This window comes from Nyctibius grandis, chromosome 3 (assembly GCF_013368605.1).
Source record: "Nyctibius grandis isolate bNycGra1 chromosome 3, bNycGra1.pri, whole genome shotgun sequence".
NCBI classification, from domain to species: domain Eukaryota; kingdom Metazoa; phylum Chordata; class Aves; order Nyctibiiformes; family Nyctibiidae; genus Nyctibius; species Nyctibius grandis.
The window spans coordinates 2,501,098-2,520,398 of NC_090660.1; the positions used below are offsets into that span (position 1 = coordinate 2,501,098).

At 37.6% G+C, this 19,301-nt stretch overlaps 1 protein-coding gene across 2 annotated transcripts in view; it reads left to right on the forward strand.

Annotated features, from left to right (window-relative positions):
* The window catches only part of CUL1 (cullin 1), a 53,867-nt gene that overhangs the window by 16,658 nt on the left and 17,908 nt on the right, over positions 1-19,301 (forward strand). For both annotated transcript variants that reach the window (XM_068396516.1, XM_068396517.1), the window contains exons 2-7: positions 1,184-1,476; positions 13,016-13,190; positions 13,896-14,063; positions 14,849-14,899; positions 15,279-15,369; positions 16,079-16,242. In XM_068396516.1, the coding sequence (XP_068252617.1) occupies positions 1,337-1,476; positions 13,016-13,190; positions 13,896-14,063; positions 14,849-14,899; positions 15,279-15,369; positions 16,079-16,242 (789 nt within the window). In that variant the 5' untranslated portion in view covers positions 1,184-1,336. The remainder of the gene's footprint in view (positions 1-1,183; positions 1,477-13,015; positions 13,191-13,895; positions 14,064-14,848; positions 14,900-15,278; positions 15,370-16,078; positions 16,243-19,301) is intronic.

Consider the following 19,301-nt stretch of genomic DNA (forward strand, 5'->3'; position numbering starts at 1 on the left):
CACTGCCAGGGAGGGGGCAGCCACAGCTTCTCTGGGCAACCTGTTCCAGTGACTCAGCACCCTCATGGAACAAAATTTCTTCTTATATCCAGTCTAAATCTACCCTCTTTCAATTTAAAACCATTGACCCTTGTCCTGTCACCACAGTCCCTGGTAAAAATACCTTTCTCCATCTTTCTTATAAGCCTGCTTTTTATATTGAAAGGCTGCCGTAAGAGTAAGTTGGTTCTCACTTATTACAACTGTTATTTGTGGTTTATTTTTTTAAAATTGTGTTACCTCCTTTGTCATTTTCGGATATCTTCTTAATCTTTTTAAGGACTTGTGTAAAAATGGATCTTCTCTGCTTGATATTCTCAGTAGTCCTTTCTAGGTGTCTGTTTTACGAGTCTGATGAACTGATAACAATCTTTTTACTACCTCCCAAACTTTTGTGCACTTAAGCACTCATGAGACTAGTGCATTTTCTTAGTTTCTTATGCTTTCATTCACAATTCATGCGATCTTTATTTTGTGCACCCCGTTAGTTGTTTTTTCTTCCCACCATTATTGGCTGCATATTCTCTTGCTGGTAAGATGACATTGATAGAAGTGGTGTTCATTTACTTATCAAGGAAATTAATGTAAGCATGTGTTTACCAGATTAAAAAAATGCTCTGCTCCCAAAATACCTTGGACTTACAGGTTACCTGTAATAGAATCTCAAAGTCTGGAAGAGTTACTGAGAACCAGAGAAAAATAGTTACTTTTAGTATGTTCTGGATAATCTTGGATATCCATCAGGATTCTTGTTAAACAATGAGTTACCACAGAGCCCTGAGTTGTTTGGAAATACTGGGGTTTTGCTGTTGTATAGGGAGGAAACATTTAGTAGGGTAGTGTCTGCTGCTTGTAAAGATTTTTACTGTTACTTTTTCTTATTAGCATTAGGGTTTTGTTGTCAGCAGCACTGACCTAAGTCCATACAGGTTTTGGACAGATCGGGGCACTAGCAGTCACGTTTTGTAGTGGATTGCTGAATTGCAAAAGATGTTCCTTGGTTCTGCTACTTCAGATCCCATCGTGGATTTCTCATCTGTGTAAATGAAAACGTTTCAATGAAATCATTAATTTTGTATCTTTTTGTTTAGTGTGAATGAATTTGGACTTGGTATAATGTGTGTATTTTCTTTTTCTTTTGCAGATTATCTTCCTGGGAAACATCACTCTTTGTATATAAAGAATATCTCACTGAGCTGCTGCAACTGGGTTTAGAATGTTACTTGACTTGTGATTCTGATGGAGGAATAACCAGATCTCAGGCTGCTGCACTGGAAGACTTTACAGGAATTACAAAATGTCGTCTAATAGGAGTCAGAACCCGCATGGACTTAAACAGATCGGTCTTGACCAGATATGGGATGACCTAAGAGCTGGAATTCAACAGGTTTACACCAGACAAAGTATGGCAAAATCCAGATACATGGAACTCTACACGTATCCTAATGCCTAAGCCAGTTAGTACTTTTACTGTTAGTAGATTGGAGATAGCTTTTTACTTTTCTAAACTCAAAATTGCTTCATAACTAGTTGACTTAGTGGCTTTTAAGAATATATTTTTATTTTGAAGATTAGCCTTTTCTATTTAATCTTACTGGCAAATAAGCAGGAACATTCTGTTGTCTGGAAAACTGCCTTCAGAATTATGGCTACCTCTGAATTTCAGGTTTGATTACTATTATCTTTGACAGAGCAGACATTTAAAGTGATTTTATTAATAGGTCTAATTTTGAGTCCACAATACACCAAAAGAAAACAGAAATTTTTTCCTTTATATGTTAGTCTCTGGCATTATGCTGCAGGTCTTACTGGTAATAATGTCTGGCTACCTGGAAAATTTTTATCCTGTCAACCTCAGAGTAGTACTTTACTCTTGAATTGGTTTTACAATTTTCCAGCTGGAGTGAGAACACACCCAGTGGATTTCTCTTGAATTCCTGCCTTGCATCAGAGAGCTATTGAAATTTTCCAGCATCTCCCCATTCTGTGGGATGTTATAAGGTGCTAAAACAGTGTTGTGCTCATCCTTGTATGTGTGTGCTGTGGTACTATTTGGAAGATTGTAGCAAACTTGTTTCTGTCAGGTAGTGCGTAAGTATCTTTTATAACTAATTTGAGGGAGAGATGTGCCTCTTGCTTTGGAAGGTGAGAAATCCTTCTTTTATGTTCCACCTATAAAGTGGCATGTAAATGGGTTTGATGAGGAGCCACCTCTGTTTTGCACCTGTGTTCAATCTTGTAACCTTGTATTGCTCAGTAGAGTAAGCACTGCTTAAGAAGATGGTGGTACAGCAGTGTAGACATATGATAGAAGAAATGACGACTGAATACATTTCCTATCTTTAAGTAGTTCTATTTTCCTTATCAATTTTTAGAGTTTTTTTTATAAAGGTTATTGTTCTGATACATAAATTAACGTCTAAAGCTGCTGTTGGCACTGATTTGGAATTGCATGTCAAATTTTAGTCTGTGTTATTTTTTTTGAAAGGACGGAGCTTTTATAAAAGAAAGAGGAGCTTGAAGGCTGTAAAGAAATTAATTCTACAATTCTCCTGACTTTCTAAGGAGATGGAAAAGTTTGGTTTCTTTACATCTAATCTCAGAGTCGATGTGTGATCTTACCTGTGCCTGCAGAATCCATGCTCCTAGGGGTGTGGGAAAAACCCTGAGCAGTCTGCTGAGTGTTTCTAGGATACTACTTTAATAGTGATGGGAAAATGAAATGACATTTGGTTTAGGGTCAGAACTTTTTCTAAGACTTAGTGACTGATTTCTTGCAGCGCTAGGTTCAGTATAGTTCTTCATTGAATGAAACAAGTCTGCAAAAGTTAAATCTCTGATAAAAATCTGATATGTAGTAGAACCTCTGAGAAAGTTTTTTCTTCTGAGTACCTTTAATGTATTCCTGTTTGTGAGTTCTGTCAAGCAGGGCAGCTGAAGACTAAATACTTTTTATAATGGTAATGTTAAAATACTTGCTTTTTTCCCCCTCTCCTTCTGATGTTCTTGAATGTTCTTGGGATGAAGCTGTGAAAGGGGTATGTTGTCTATTAACTACTCATTTCCTTCATGTTGCTGCTTCAAGGAGTTGTTGGGTCCGAAACTAAGGACGGTTTTTGTTACTTTCACAAGTGAATTCATTTAGTGGATAATTTTGGTGGTTGACTTTCATTTGTGGATTAATTTAATAGTCTGATAACTCAGAATATTTCACACTGGTTAGGCTAAGAGCTTTTAATCTACCGTGAAGCCAGCAATGCGCTTTGCATCCTATAACAAGTGCACATGTTCAAAAGTTGTGCTTAAAAGATTACTCCCCTTTCAGATGCAGCATCTGTAACACATTTGCTCAGTCTTTGCATACAGCAGGTCTGGTAGATTGATGGGCTTTTGTTTTGGGAGGCTCAGCCTATCAAACAGCTTGGTTTGGAAAGCAAAACAGACACAGATGGATTTCAGCTGCAGCTGTAATTGGTCTGAAGATCAGCCCTACGTACAAGGTTGCTGGGTATGACAGTAGTTTGGAAATCTGGTGCAGTGGGCAGTTTAGTCATTTACTCATCCTCTTTTGTCCTTTTTTTTTCCCCTCTTTCTTTTTTTTTCTTTTTGTTTTCTTTTTTGTCAGGGTATTGCTCCTGAAGTGGATTCCATTTAATTCCTCTAATTTATGAGAGGAGGAGGAGAACCATACATACAAGCAAAACTGCCTTTACTGTATCAAATTTTCAGTCAGAATTGATTGGAGATGTGGAAGTTTTTGTTGTGCCTTGTTCAAGTTAATCAGGGACAGAACTGGAACAGTTACACAGCTCAGATTGTTTGGACCTCCATCCTACCTCCGCTCATTTTCTTTGCTTGGAGTGTCTTTTTGTGAGACACTAGATTCAGTCTCTGAGTACAGGCCAGAGCTTGTACTTAAGGTGGGTTTTTTTTCTTCATTCTGAGAATGCTGAAGAGATGAACCAAGACATCTTGTTTCTGAATGGTGGTTCTCAGGATCTTCATACTTACTTTTCCTAATTTAGATTGATTTGTGCTTCTGATTGCAGGGTGTATTTTTTGTCAGATCAGATGATCACCGTGTGTTTTTCAGTACTGTGTGTGCTTTTGTGATTCCTTTTGCCCTGCCCATGCCAAAGCACCTAACCAGAAGAGCAGTCCTTTATAGAAATTGTGATATTTTTATTTACCACACACAGAATCACAGAATCAATCAGGTTGGAAGAGACCTCAGGGATCATCGAGTCCAACCGTTGCCCTGACACCATTATGTCAACTAGACCATGGCACTAAGTGCCATGTCCAGTCTTTTCTTAAACACCTCCAGAGATGGTGACTCCACCACCTCCCTGGGCAGCCCATTCCAATGTCTAATAACCCTTTCTGAAAAGAAATTCTTCCTAATGTCCAACCTGAACCTCCCCTGGCGAAGCTTGAGGCTGTGTCCTCTTGTCCTATCACTAGTTGCCCAGGAGAAGAGGCCGACTCCCACTCCACTACAACCTCCCTTCAGGTAGTTGTAGACGGCAATAAGGTCACCTCTGAGCCTCCTCTTCTCCAGGCTAAACAGCCCCAGCTCCCTCAGCTGTTCCTATAGGTCAGACCCTCCAGACCTTTCACCAGCTTGGTCGCCCTCCTCTGCACTCGCTCCAACACCTCAACATCTTTCTTGAAGTGCAGGGCCCAGAACTGGACACAGGATTCAAGGTGCGGCCTCACCAGTGCCAAGTAGAGAGGGACGATCACTTCCCCAGACCGGCTGGCTACACTATTCCTAATAGAGGCCAGGATGTGATTATGCAGATAATGTACTTTAATTACTTTCTGACATATGTTCTTTGTATTTCCTATTGAGAATTTACAACTTCCGTATAGAAACAGAATTCCTTTAGAATGGTGCTTGCTGGGGAAGGTGAGACTTTTTTTGTTGTGTGGTTTGGCTTGGGGTTTTTTTCCCATGTGTGTGATGTAATGAAATTGTAGTATCAATGTATAAAGAATATCTCTCTGTGGCATTTAGTCTATTTGAAGGAAACTGCCAGTTAGTCTGTCCAAGAGAAAGCTGTGCTTGGGTGTAGCAAGGTGCGAGCTTCTGTTTTGAATTGTTAGTGGGAGACCTATTACTTTGTTTACTAGAGTTATTCCTACTCAGCTTACTCGTATTTATGTTGCTATAAGTCACTTGTCTTTATGGCCACCTCTTCTTAACCTCCATTTGGCAATGATAAAATATTCATACATCTTGTGCTAGTTTTCTTTTCTTTTTTTGGCAGAAGGTGATGCCTGTTTTTTAAACTAATCATATGGTGAGTCTGCAGTTTATTTTTCTCAGGCCTCATGGTGTGAGAGCATGAATGGGATTTACATACATTTGAATTTAAACTCTACAATGGAGAGAACGAAAGGATTTTGTTACTCTTGTTTTATTTCTGTTGGGTTTTTTGGTTCTTCTTGGGTTTTTTGCTTCTCTCTTTTTTTTTTTTTCCCTTTACTCTTGCTTGTCTTAAGCAGATTCTCAGACCAGGTATTAAACTATCAGAAACTTTCCTGCACTATATTAAACCAGCATAAATTTTCATAGTGGCTTGCACAAAAAGCTGAATAACTTTCTGAGAGTCATATTTTCTTCCTTCTAGCACACATCAACTTCTCAATTCCAGATATGATTGAACGGAAAGCTTAGTGGTGGGCTTTTATTTAGTATGTGCATATTTTTTATTTGAAATGTCAAAATGGCTTTTTTTGGCATAAACTCATGCTTTCACTGTCTTGATTTACAAAATATAATCTGAGAAGCATCTTTAAGGAAATCTTTAGACATTGTAGTTAATTTATGCCCATAAGGAACAGAGGAACCGTTTTGTCCAGTTTCAATATTTAAAGAAAATCCAATTGGGAAAAATAAGACTGTTTAAAGATTCCAAGTACCATTAATTTGTAACAAATAAGGTTTTTATCTACATTAAGATATCTTAAAATCTTTTCATTGATAAGAAGAATATACAGTACTATGGAAGGTGGTGGTGTTGTAATAAAAAAGTAAATCTGCAATGTCCAGATTTGGTTTCAGAGTCTCTTACGGGAAACTTTGAAATAAAATGGCTGAATTTGCTATGACTTAAAATTTGCTCATATTACACCCGTAAATTGGATTTTACAGATGTGTTTTATATTATTGTTCCATTATTAGTCACAGTAACTCTTTTCAAAAGTAATTGCTTTAAATATTTTAAAGTAAGGTTAGGTAAAGGTTAGGTGCTGTCACATTTCATTATTTTATGAAAAATCTTTTCCTTGTTTCTGAATTTACTTATTGTGATTCAATTTTGTTAACTTTTTTAAAAGCAGTGGTAGTTACCCATGATCCATTGAACTAAATGTAAGTAATTGTACTGACAAAAGGTTACTCTTAATCTGTTTTATAAGCTGGGAATTTTTTTTTCTCAGATATTAGCAAGTAGTAAAGGAAAAGATTGTGTTAAATATTAAATACTTTAGTGTAGTATGCTTACATTTTAAATATACCAGATGTCTCAGGATAATTTGTCTGTTCATAAAATAGAAGGTATAAATACATTTAAATTTTTTTTTCCCATTGGATAGTTTCAGCACCAGTAGTACATGTTGCCCAAGCTAAACCATGAAGCCCTTCTCTTGCCATCCATTTGCCAAGGTCTTTTGTGGTTGCTTCTATTGCAATCCTCCTTCTAGTGGCTTTCACTGGAATTCCTGTATTTTAGTAGGATTTTAGATCAGCATGATGTATATTAGAACTGTGTGAATATTTTATTTTCTGATCACATGAATCTGTTGTTACCAGGCAGCACAGTGTGCTGTTTTTTTTTCCTGAACAGATTATGCTTTTTCTGTACAGAAAAGATCCAGGGTGTTAGGGCATGCACTTTTTAAACCTCAGGAGCTGTTCCACTTTCTCTTGAGATTCTCTCACTCTAAGCTATCCTTTCATTTAAATGTCAGATTGTTTAAGATTGCTCTGGATACCTCAAAGAAGCCTCTGATGTCTGCTAGTATTAATCCCGCTTATATTCAATATGATATTTCATAGCATTTCTCATGTACCAGTTAGTGCTTGTGTGGAATGTGAAGGTAGAACTAAATGTATTTATTTATGTATTCAAAGGGTACATAATTGTGTGGAAAGGTAGGTATGATTGCATCATTTTGTGTATATTTATAAAAATTGCTGCTTCAGTTTGAAAGAAGCGGAGAATATGTTTATATTAGTGTGATCAATTCTTTTTTTTATGTTGTTCTCCATAACGATCTCTTCCTGTTGTACTTGATATTTATAGTAACCAGGAATATTCTGTACAAACTTCTGTCAATGCAAAGAACTTTAAACTTAAAAGCAACCTCAGTTATGGTGGTTCTTAAACTTCCTGGCATAAAACTGTACGCTTTATGTGTGCATTTGGCTTTGAAAATTTGTGTTTTCCTTGTAACTCGGTGCTTCTGTGATTCTTTTGAGTTTATGCCATGAAGAGGGAAACAAGTGGTTATCTGTTAGTCTTCAGATGGCTTTTGCTAGAAGTTTCTCACATCTCAGGCTTGCAGAAACTTGTCTGAGCTTGGTTATGCCTGGATTTTCATAGCAGCTGCGTGGCTGATGCCGTAATAGCTCCTTCAGTCTCTGCCTCAGTCCTTCCCTGACTAAAATGGGGATGGTTTAACAGTGCGGTGGTATCTGATCTAAAGACTGAAATGTGTAATTGATCTTAGGATCAAGTGTATCGAAACACAAAAGGAGAATTTGTGGGACTGGGAGAAAGGGCTTGATATTTTTTTTTTATTTGTTTGTTTTCTTTGAACTGCTTTGTGGGGTTATCTGTAACCCTTCCTTACTGGATGACAAACAGAACATACTTAAAATAGGCTCTTGCTGATACCTCCCTGAAAAGAATGACTGTTTCTGATTTGTTTTTTTTTGTTTTACTGCTGCTCCTCACAAAGCCGAAGTGGGTGTTTAAAGCACTTGTTCTGAAAAGTGATTGATTTTTGGCAACCTCATTGTTTCAAAAACTTGTGCAAAATTCCTTCATCTGTTTGGCTTATGAAATGTTAAACTCACTTAGGCATGTCCACTTCTCTTAGCAGCTTTACTTATGCACGAGGTGGTTTCGTGAGGTTTGCACAGCGTGATCTTCTGGACACACAGGATCTAGGAAAATACAAATTTTTGACAAAAGCAAAACTAATCTGAATTTATTTCTGTAGGCCAGCTGTTGAGATGACAAAGGACTCAGCATACTTACTGCTTTAGGTCTGTGAAGTAGCAAATTTATGCCTAAAATTGATCTTTATTATAAAGAGACTAGAAGTAATGAGACAGAAATTCTGGTTAGGGAGTTGTTCAGCTTTAGTTATTGTTGTTTTATGCTTCCTCCTTTTCAAAAAGCTTTGTTGTTGTTTCTTTCTGCCCTGTAGTTTTATGCTGCGTTGTGTTAATTCTGCTTCCCTTTCTGTTCCTTTTAATTTTACATATCTGTTCCTCAAGCAGACTTATTCCAGTTATGTTAATTTTTCATAGCAAAATGGAAAAAACTCTGGAGACCTGGCTGTGCTGCTGAAAGAGGAATCGGTTATTACCTCAGCAGAACTGTTTTCTTCATAAAAAAATTAAGATTAGGGACTTGTGCAAAACTGAGGAATTTGCACCCATCAGTTTAAAATCTGAGTGTTTGAATTACAAAACTGAGACTTGTCTCACATGATTTCTGTTTGCATTTACTCCTGGAGGAAAAAAATGCTGTATGGAATATTTTGATATTTTTCTGAGTGGAGGGTAGATTACAGGTGACCGTGGCATGCTCAACCTCGTGTTTTCATGGCATACTTGCTCAAAAACTGTGTGCACTGCTACTGCAAGAGTCTGTCTCACTTCCCCTGTGTGGACACAGCAGTTCAGATCTGCTCAGCAGAGGATCTGGGAACAGGGACAGCAGTTAGTTGTAGCAGCTTTCACTTCCCCAGTCCAAATCACTGGTTGCCTGCTACTTGCCTACTCCTGCTACTGGAAAAGCAGGTGGCAAGTAAGCCCTCCAGGTGGGTTGTGTGTCAGGATCATGTCCTTTAATGGGAATGATCTCCTACAAGGCCATAAATTCATTGTGACTTGGCAGCATGGGATTTTTTTTTTTTCCTTTGCACTGCCCAGCTTTAGAAACTGATTCAAGGCAGTGTAAATTATATTGAAGACAAAGGTGGTACAATTAATTTGTCTTTGGCTGCTTCTTGTATGCCATTTTGAAGACTTTCAGAAAAGAATAAAGCTCTGAGCAAGATTTTTGATCTTAAACAGCACAATGCTGAATCGCTTTATAAACTTCTTCGCAGTCTTCTACCTCAAATTTTAATTTAGATAAATAATTTCTCCTTCGTTGTAAGGAAGGTGTAGAAGTTAGAGGAGATGCATCTTGATCTGTTCCTCCTGTAGATGGTTTGTCTGTTTGCTGGGCCAAATCTGAGGATCAGCAGCCAGAAGCTTGGGGAGCAGTGCAGCTTCACTGCGGTGCAAACTATTCTATTGATGAATCGACTTCTCCGCTTGTTGTAGTATGGAAATTGCTATGCAGAATTGTGCAAAAACCCACAGAAATGTTTCCTAGTGGCTGCTTGGATTTGTACGTGGCTTCCAGCGTATGAAGCAGTTGAGGGGATTAGTTTGCCTTCTCCAACCAAGGATTCTTTTCATAGCGTTCCCCTTGTGATTCTCAGATGGGCTGTCATGGACTTCGTTGTAAGCAGCACATGTCTGATTTTGTTTTGAACATGTCAGTCTTTCTATCAGTGGTTGGCTTTAGCAGATGGGGACACAGATTGTAAACAAAGTGTGAGAGAGCATTCTTTTACGTATGATATGTCAAAGTTATTTACCCTTACAGACTGCACAGGCAAGCCAACTTCAGTTTGACTTGCATAGAACAACTAAATGAGAGCTTTTCAAAAGTGCTGTCTTGGAAGACTTTGGCTAGCAAGGCTCAAGCCAGAATAATAAGTAAGGATGGGCATTACTGGTGTATTTTTACTCCAGCTCTGAGGTGATTACTGTCAGACAGGGACAAAAGGTCTCAGTCTCTCTCAGTGTTTACAAGGAAACCTGGTTTCAATAGTAAAATGTATGGGGTTAGAAAAAGGCTTATGTCTTCTAACCTTGGTCTTTTATTTTTCTGAAGGCTGTTGTGATTATTCTTGGAGAAGTACAGAAAGAATATTTTTATCAGGCAGTATTCACAAAAGCTGCAAGAATCACCTGTCATCTGGACAATCCTCATATTTTTAGGCTTGCTCAAAGCCACTTGGGTTAGGAGATTTAGGGGAAGAAGGAGGCAAGACTGCCAACTGGGTATTTATGAATCAGCCCTAAATTCCTTGTATCATGATGGAGAGACCTCCCATACACAATTCAGAGGACCTTATATTAACTATTTTAAAGTTAAACTGTGAGGTAAGCCCTTTTCTTGTTTGTGAAAAGAAAGTTAATTTTGTATCTAGACAAAAAATTGTTATGCTGTGGCGTTCATCACTTCAACAGGTAATTCTGAAATCTAAGTGTAGATGGTAAAAGTAGCAGCAGTGCCAGGAAAGTTGAACAAATACATGACTAGGAGCTGGAAGAAATTATTAATGTCCGGGAAATTAGTGGCTGATAGAGAGAAGAGGCTGATAAAGCCTTCATTTATACTTAGGAACTGAACTCTTATGTTACTGGTTGATATCATGGGAAATCTCATTATTTGGCACCTGGATGAAGCAACAGGTAAGAAATAAATGTATGCTGTATGTTTTCAAAAGGGTTAATCTTAGCAAAGAGCATTTTGGACAGAATGCGATGACTTTCTGAACAAGTACATGAGTATAGGCCGAGAACAGGCTTTCCTTTCAGTTTGACACAAAGACCATGAGCCTTGTTCCTGGTGTCGTGCAGGATACTGTAATCCTTAAACCCAGTGTAAGGATATGATTTGTCTGTGGAGCTTTTTTTTAGAAGTAATTGCAAGGGAGTTAACTGGATATTTTAAGGGATTTTTGAGCTTGAGCTTTACTGTTTAAATACTACAAGTAAGTTTGTTCATAGTAACTGTAATACATCATATATTTGGGGTTTATAATTCCCTTGGTATTTGATTGTTCTGATGTCTTCTATTATATTGTGCTGGTCACAGAATCACAGAATCAACCAGGTTGGAAGAGCCCTCTGGGATCATCAAGTCCAACTGTTGCCCTGACACCACCATGTCAACTAGACCAGGGCACTAAGTGCCATGTCCAGTCTTTCCTTAAACACATCCAGAGATGGTGACTCCACCACCTCCCTGGGCAGCCCCTTCCAATGTCTAATGACCCTTTCTGAGAAGAAACTCTTCCTAATGTCCAACCTGAACCTTCCCTGGCGAAGCTTGAGGCTGTGTCCTCTTGTCCTATCGCTAGTTGCCTGGGAGAAGAGGCCGACTCCCACTTCACTACAACCTCCCTTCAGGTAGTTGTAGACTGCACTAAGGTCACCTCTGAGCCTCCTCTTCTCCAGCCTAAACACCCCCAGCTCCCTCAGCCGTTCCTTGTAGGTCAGACCCTCCAGACCCTTCACCAGCTTGGTCGCCCTCCTCTGGACTCGCTCCAACACCTCAACATCTTTCTTGAAGTGCGGGGCCCAGAACTGGACACAGGATTCAAGGTGCGGCCTCACCAGTGCCGAGTACAGAGGGACAATCACTCCTCTAGACTGGCTGGCTACACTATTCCTAATAGAGGCCAGGATGCCATTGGCCTTCTTGGCCACCTGGGCACACTGCTGGCTCATGTTCAGCCGGCTGGGAAAGATAAAAGGCAAATCTCGGCAACGTGTTAATTTTCTGATATGTGGCGTACTGTGGAGGAAGCGTGTCTAGTGGTTAAAGCTTGGCCCATTAGTTAAAACACAAGTTAAAACCAAATTAGACCTTCTGGACTGCTTAATAAGGTGTTCTCTAACAAGGATGTGACTCAAAAGCCTGCCCTCAGACTGTCAGTAGAAGCGTGAGTGCTCAGTAGCTTCATTCCTGTTGGCTAATCCTTTGCTGAGTGAGTCATTAGGGTAATTTTTGTCATCAGATCTGAGTCCTCATCAAGTTCAATTTGAGTGCTACCAAGCTAGTTTATTTTCCTGATTTGTGGAGTGTAATTTCTTTCAGCATGCTTTCTTGTTAGCAGTGTTTTGAGCAATGTGACTTCCACTTACTACTTTGGGAGAATTCTGAAAATTTGCATGTTTCAGATCAGAAAACAGAATGTTTTCTTAGAATGGTAACAGATACAGCAAGTCTTCGAGGCTGTATTAGTATGAGAGGAAAAATTATTGCTACTACATACTTAAATGCTGGGATTGTACTTGTAGCCTAAAATTGGATTTCAGTGAATCTCATCTTACAATGTGTATTTGAGTGTGTGTGTCTCACCATTACTGCTTTCTGGATTTGTCCCCTGTCTGCCAGTGTTAAAAATCTTTTATAAAGGATTGTGTTTGAAAGGAGGCAAAAATATTATCCTCTGTTTTCAACTACTGAATGTTTCTTGAGGCTAGTGTTGAAATTTCTTCCTGTTCAAATGATAGCTTATGTATTTGTAGAAGGCCAATATAATACATCAAATAAATCCTATTTAAACCTTGAAAATAATTTTGTTGGAAAACTCCACTGCTTCTGTTTTCTTGATGGTCGTGTTAAATAAGTAAAGTTAATGTTGATGTCAGTATTTGCAGTGCACTCGGCAGCCTACACATCTCTGCTGCAGATAATTCTGCTGAAAATTACTTAATTTCTTAGCTTTGGTTTGATTTTATGCAGGCTAATGCATCTTGTAATGTGTTATGGTTAAGTTATTTACAGTCATATAAAAATAGCTTATTGAAATTAACATTGTTTTTCATTGTATTGTTAATATCTCATGCTGGCACATATGTATTCCTTAACTTTCCTGTCAGTCACGTTTATAACTACTGTACTAGCGTACACCAGTCTAATCAAGCACGGGGAGCTGGAGTACCTCCTTCGAAATCAAAAAAGGGGCAGACATCTGGAGGTGCTCAGTTTGTTGGCTTGGAATTGTACAAACGGCTAAAAGAATTTCTGAAGAACTACTTGACAAATCTCCTGAAGGTAAGATGGGACATCAGATCAGCCTGCATCTGTAGGAGTAATATGGGCTGGGTTGAGGAAAGCTTGTGTAAACAAACCTAGAGGTGTGTGCAGCCACCTGAAGTAAATTGAATGTAGCCATTAATGTAGTTTAATAAATAAACTACTAATACAGCTGAATGTTGGGCTGCTTTGTAAGAGAATGGTTCCTAGTTATTTTTGGAAAGGAACCATGCTTTTAACTTTGGGGATTTTAGTTTTCAGCAATAATAAAAGAATTCTTGGTGTCCTGTCAAGTCTACTGTGTAATTAATTTATGAAGCTGCATAAAGGTGTCTGAGGTCTTATCTAGAACGCACTCCTGGTTTTATTCCCTTGTCCATTCAAGCTGTAGTGGTCCAGTTTGGAAAGATACTTGAATTTCCGTGTGTTACAAATTTATCTTCTTTTTTTTCTGTTCCAAGAACAAATACGATGCCATGCCCAATTCCAAGAATACAGGGCTCCATTTACTAGCTGACAGGGTCCTAGAGAAGACCCCATCCATGCTCACTTGTTTCAGCTCTTGTGCTTTATTAATGTAGAAGTAAATGTATTAGGACTGTGTTTCCTGTAAATACATTCCATGGTGGATTTATTACACAGTCAATTTGTACACCCTTATATATCTTGTACACCCTGTAACCTTAAAATTACACAACAGTACTGGCAAACTTGTGATTTCAGGATGGTGAAGATTTGATGGATGAGAGCGTGCTGAAATTCTACACTCAACAGTGGGAAGATTATAGGTTTTCAAGCAAAGTATTGAATGGGATATGTGCCTACCTCAATCGACATTGGGTTCGTCGTGAGTGCGATGAAGGTCGTAAAGGAATATATGAAATTTATTCAGTAAGTAGCTTTTCATAGGGAGTGATTTATCCATTCCATCTGTCATGTTTGCATTATTGTCCTGCAGGTGGCTCCTTGAAACTTGTAGGAAGTTCATGATCTTGGTAATTTTTTTATAATGTAAATGATATAAACAAGGGAAGAACATAGAATTTCTGTATCTCAGATAACTAAAAGTACCTTTTTTTTTTTTTAATAAAGGATAATTCTTGTCCTTGCTGGTGAAGCGTTAGGAAAGTGATGTGTTACTTTACTGCTTCACTAAAATAACTTTGCATATGGTAGAAAAACAGTTGGTATCCTTACTTTCCTCCCTCTTAACTTCACTAGCCTAATGCTAAGGGACTGTGTCAGCCCAAAAATCGCCAACAAAAAAAGCTGTATGTTGTCAGAGTGACTTGCAGGGTATGTTATTTTTCAGAGTTGGCAGTGGATCACTGCCAGAAAAGGAGACATCTTAGTTAGAGTTAATAATAAAGAAAATGGTAATTTTATTGTGAAACAGTTTTGTTGCATGAGAAATGTGTGCCAAAATACAGTAACTTTAAAAGTTCTGATTATTTAGCATACTATATCAGCTTTCCTTGAGGAGTTATCCTGCAGGTATATGTGTGTATATACATATATAAAAATATATATGTCTATAAAAATATATATTATAATATATATAATATATAATAATAATATATAAATATATATAATAATATATGTCTAAAAATATATATATGTCTATATAAAAAATATTTTCTTTATTCCATCTTTCATCTCCCTTCCTTTGCTTCTAGCTTGCCTTGGTGACCTGGAGAGACTGCTTATTCAGGCCATTAAATAAGCAGGTATATATATATGTTATAACTCTAGTGTTATATAAAAATAACCCCATAAAATATTGTTAGTAACTGTTCCAAGGAGAATTTGGAGGGGCGAGGGGGAAACCCAGGAAATAAAAGGGAGCCTCTGCCTTCCCCTTTGTGATGTTAAAAAGGAATATTTGGGGGGAATGTGCCTTTCTCTGTGTGTGTGGTTGAACCTTGATACCAAGACTGTTCTGGTACCTCTTTGCTGAGAGGACCCTTGGCTTTTCTTTTTAAAAATATTGTTCTCAAGGGGCTTGACTTGCCTTGAGTATAGGAATACCCTCCTGATTAAATACTGTGCTTGAACTATCAGCTGCTTTCTCTGTGCTTGACTTACTTTTAATCCCTCTTTTCTAAGGTAACAAATGCTGTGTTGAAATTGATTGAAAAGGAAAGAAATGGTGAAACTATCAATACAAGGCTGATCAGTGGAGTTGTACAATCTTACGGTAAATGAAATTTAAGGTTTTATTACTCTCCTAAAAATAAATAAATATATATCCCCTATCAGAGCCCAGAAGTAGCATCCCACCTCCTTGGATGTCCAGTAAAGATTTTTACAGTAAACTGAGGACACTTCTATATTGTTTAACTTCATGTTTGTAGAGACACTTGACACAATTACAGTTGATTATACTATATTTGTAAAGCTTGAAAGCACAACTGATAGACAAGAGTGTTCATTGTTTATGAATTAGTTATTTAGGAGCTAAATCTGGAAGGGGGGAAGCACAGTAGTTTACAAAGCAGAGTGGGATTATTTTTTCTTATTTGCATGAAATTGAGAGTTTTACCATGCAGACTAATGACCAGTTTCATTAATAAAAAAATATACGCATATAATCTGGAACTCAAGAGGGAAAAATGGAAGGGGAATTTGAACTAGCTTTTGAGATAGTGAAGTTTCCAAATCCTATCATCAATTTAGTACTGCATCAAAAAGTGCAGTTTGCATGAGTAATCTCTTGTGCTGCCTGTTTTTTAAGTGCAAAATAAATGTATCCTTAAAAGAGTTTTTAAAAGTGGTGCTGATACTGTCCCAATTTATTACCTTCATTAAAGTTAGAAAGGGAGGATACCTGTTTATTTGCAAGAGACCACTTCATAAAAGACATTTTTGTCATTACTTGCTCTTTTTTTTTCTTTTTTTTTTTGTAGTGGAGCTGGGGCTGAATGAAGATGATGCATTTGCAAAAGGACCCACACTAACTGTCTATAAAGAATCCTTTGAATCTCAGTTTCTTGCTGACACGGAGAGATTTTATACACGAGAAAGTACTGAATTCTTGCAACAGAACCCAGTCACAGAGTACATGAAGAAGGTAAGTTATTTAATAAACTTTGTGATTATTTTCTGGATACAGATATTTTTTAGGATTAAAGTAATATAAATTCTTGGATTTTATGATCAGTTTCTTAAAATGCTGATTATTTTATGGAAACAATTAGCTCTTTTTCCCTGTTGGGATTTGCTTCTATGTTTATCTGGTCTGAAGTTTGTCTCCTTAGTGTATTTCAGTAAGTACAATGAAAGTTTGAAACTTTCTTGATGGGCAAAATGGAAGAGAATGTTAAAATCAATTAAGATTTTGTATAGACTTCCAGACACCAAAAGAGTCATTCTGCTTTAGATCTACAAGTTTACTGTTCCTATATAAGGAACTGTGTGTTGGCATGTTTATTGAAATCCCTGCCTGAGCAAGCAGGGCAAGGAGGTAGATCATTAATTAGCTTTAATTCTCTTTGAATATTTTAATGTAATGAACCCTACACAATACTCTGATCAACAGAGGCCAGATTTAAATTCTTACATAGTCTCTGGATTGGGGAGATCCCAGAAAGAGCAATTAAGAGCAAGCTGGGTAAACATTGACTATTTCTAGCCTGATTATTGGGTCAGTCTTACTGAATGTGAAATAGGTCATCTTCCATCTTGGACAAGTGCTGCTTTATATATTTTTCTCAGCACCTTTCCTCACTTTATGAATTGCTGCTTGTTTTTTCCCTTTCAGTTTAATTTAAAAAAGAGAGCTTTTTGAGTGTGTAATATGCAGATACACTTCGGTATCTTCGTGTTTCTTTTGTGTAACTCTTTTTGCCACAGAACATATCCTGAGTCCTGGCATTAAAGTCAATGATTTACCCCCCAAAAAAAGGGCGGGGAGGGGTGGGGGGAAGTACTAGAAATAACAAAATAACACAGTAAAATGAGTCCTTCTTTTAGTGCACTGGGATAGTGGCCCGTAGTTCTCAGACCTACCTATGTTTGCTTTTCTGTTGTTGAATTCACAGTTTTTGCTACTTACCTTTCAATTTCTTGTCTTTACTTTCCTCCTAAAATATATATAAAAACAGAGTAAGGGCACTGCCGTCATTCATAACTTGAATGACTGCCTCATACAGGCTCCCTTGGTACAGGACAGTAGAAAGCTGTCTGAAGGTCATTGCTATTTCAAGAACTAGAGATTAGTGGCAAGTAGAAAGAACTTATTAGTACCCCAAACAATCTTCAAGACTTCAAAAATCCACAGGAGAGTAACTTGCTTTGCTTGAAGCTAATGTTGAAGCTGAAAACACATACAAAGCTAGCAGAAGGCAGGGGAAATCTTCAGCAAGAAAGTGTGTAGCCTTAAGTTTCTGCTCATATAGTAGAAATGTATACAAGCTATTTGGGCTGTCTTGGCATCTCCTTACAGATAACGTGCCTAGACTGAAATCAAACTGAACAAGAAACTTTTAATTACTCATTTCCTGGGATTTAACTGATGACACTGAAGAAGATGTGTATTAGACTCTCCAGTAAATATGATCAGAGCTTGCAAAATGATGCTAACTAAGGGATGTGACCTAATGGAAAGGGGAAGCTAAAATCTAGTTCACTGGAACAAATTGTCTGATCTCTGTGATTTGCATTCTCTGCTTGAGAGATCAAGAGTGGTCGTGCAAGTTTTCAGAACTATTAATTTAAAATTCAGATAGGTTTTTCCTTCAGTTTTATCTTACTTCATTATGCATAAGGAATTCTTAACATTTTTTAATTAAACATGACAAGGCAGTTTTGTAAACTTAATTTTTTTTTTTCAGTTTGGATATTGTAGTCTTGCATGCCACTTACATGCCTGGAACAGAGCAGTACTTGATTATTACTCAGGTATTGCTAGAAGTAGGGTTCTTTTCTCTTATGAAACACCTTAAATGAGACTGATGTGAAAAGCTGCAAGTTGTCACACGGCACACTAGTGGTAAGAAGGTCTTAAAAGTCATCTGTTGGAAGTACGACCTACGAATGAAGTAGTAGACTGTTAGTATGCTTACTTGACTTTCTCACTGGAGCACTGTACATTGAGTTCTACTTGGGCATAAATAGCATTGCAAAATAAAACCAAAAAGAAACCTGTTGGAGCACCTTAGTGCACACCAGCATAAGACCAATGTTACCATGATATAGTACAATTCTGTTTGTTTCTTGTAGAATACTCACTGAAATCGTAATTAGAATTAGGATATGTGTATGCAGTTATACAGGCAGACTTCCTGAGTTTAGAAGGATTGTGAATTTTTCTTCTCAGGCCAGAACTCATGAGTAAAGCTGGCATGGCCTGATGTGCTGTAGGGAAAAAGGTCAGTATTTCTTCAGACTGTCCCTTGAAATAAAGTCTCAAACTGAACTTTTGATCTTTATAGTTAAAACAGCTAAAGATACTGTTGTGTGAACTAATTATTTTTCCCTTGTTTCTGAAATATGACTTTAAAAGGAAAATGGAGTTGTAAGAACACAAAAAGTAAGAGAGTATAAGCAAATATGAAGTCAGAGTGAAGGTTTGTTTTCATAAAGGAGCTCAAAGTGAGAGTTGACTATTAACATTAAAAGTGAAGGTCTAAGGGTGTTTTAAGAAGAGGCATTTGAAGTGGCGGAATTTCCTGAACTACAGAAATACAGAATTGGTTAAACGTAAGATAAACAGTCCTACCAGTCTGATCCCAGTTTCCAGCATTCATCAGAAAGATTTGCTGCTATTTGCTGTCATTAAGGAAGTCAATTGTTATTACTTACTGGTGAGAAACTGGCAAGTACTTTGAAGCATGAGCTTATATCTTTTCCCAAAGTGTTGATTTTGTTTCCCATATTTTAATCTGTGCTGGTTTAACTCTAGGAGACAGTAATGCCAGACCGTTCCACAAGAGCTAAGTGCAAAATTATTATAGAAGTGAGTGAAGCTCACAGTGACAGAGATTATTTAAAGCCATCTGTGTATAACGCAGTGTACTTGAAGTGAAATTGCTCTTTTGGGGGTTTTTTGGTCCATAATATGATCTTGCATGCTTAGTCAATATTCTGAAATACTAGGAAAATGCATTAATTTAACTTGTTCTTTTGATG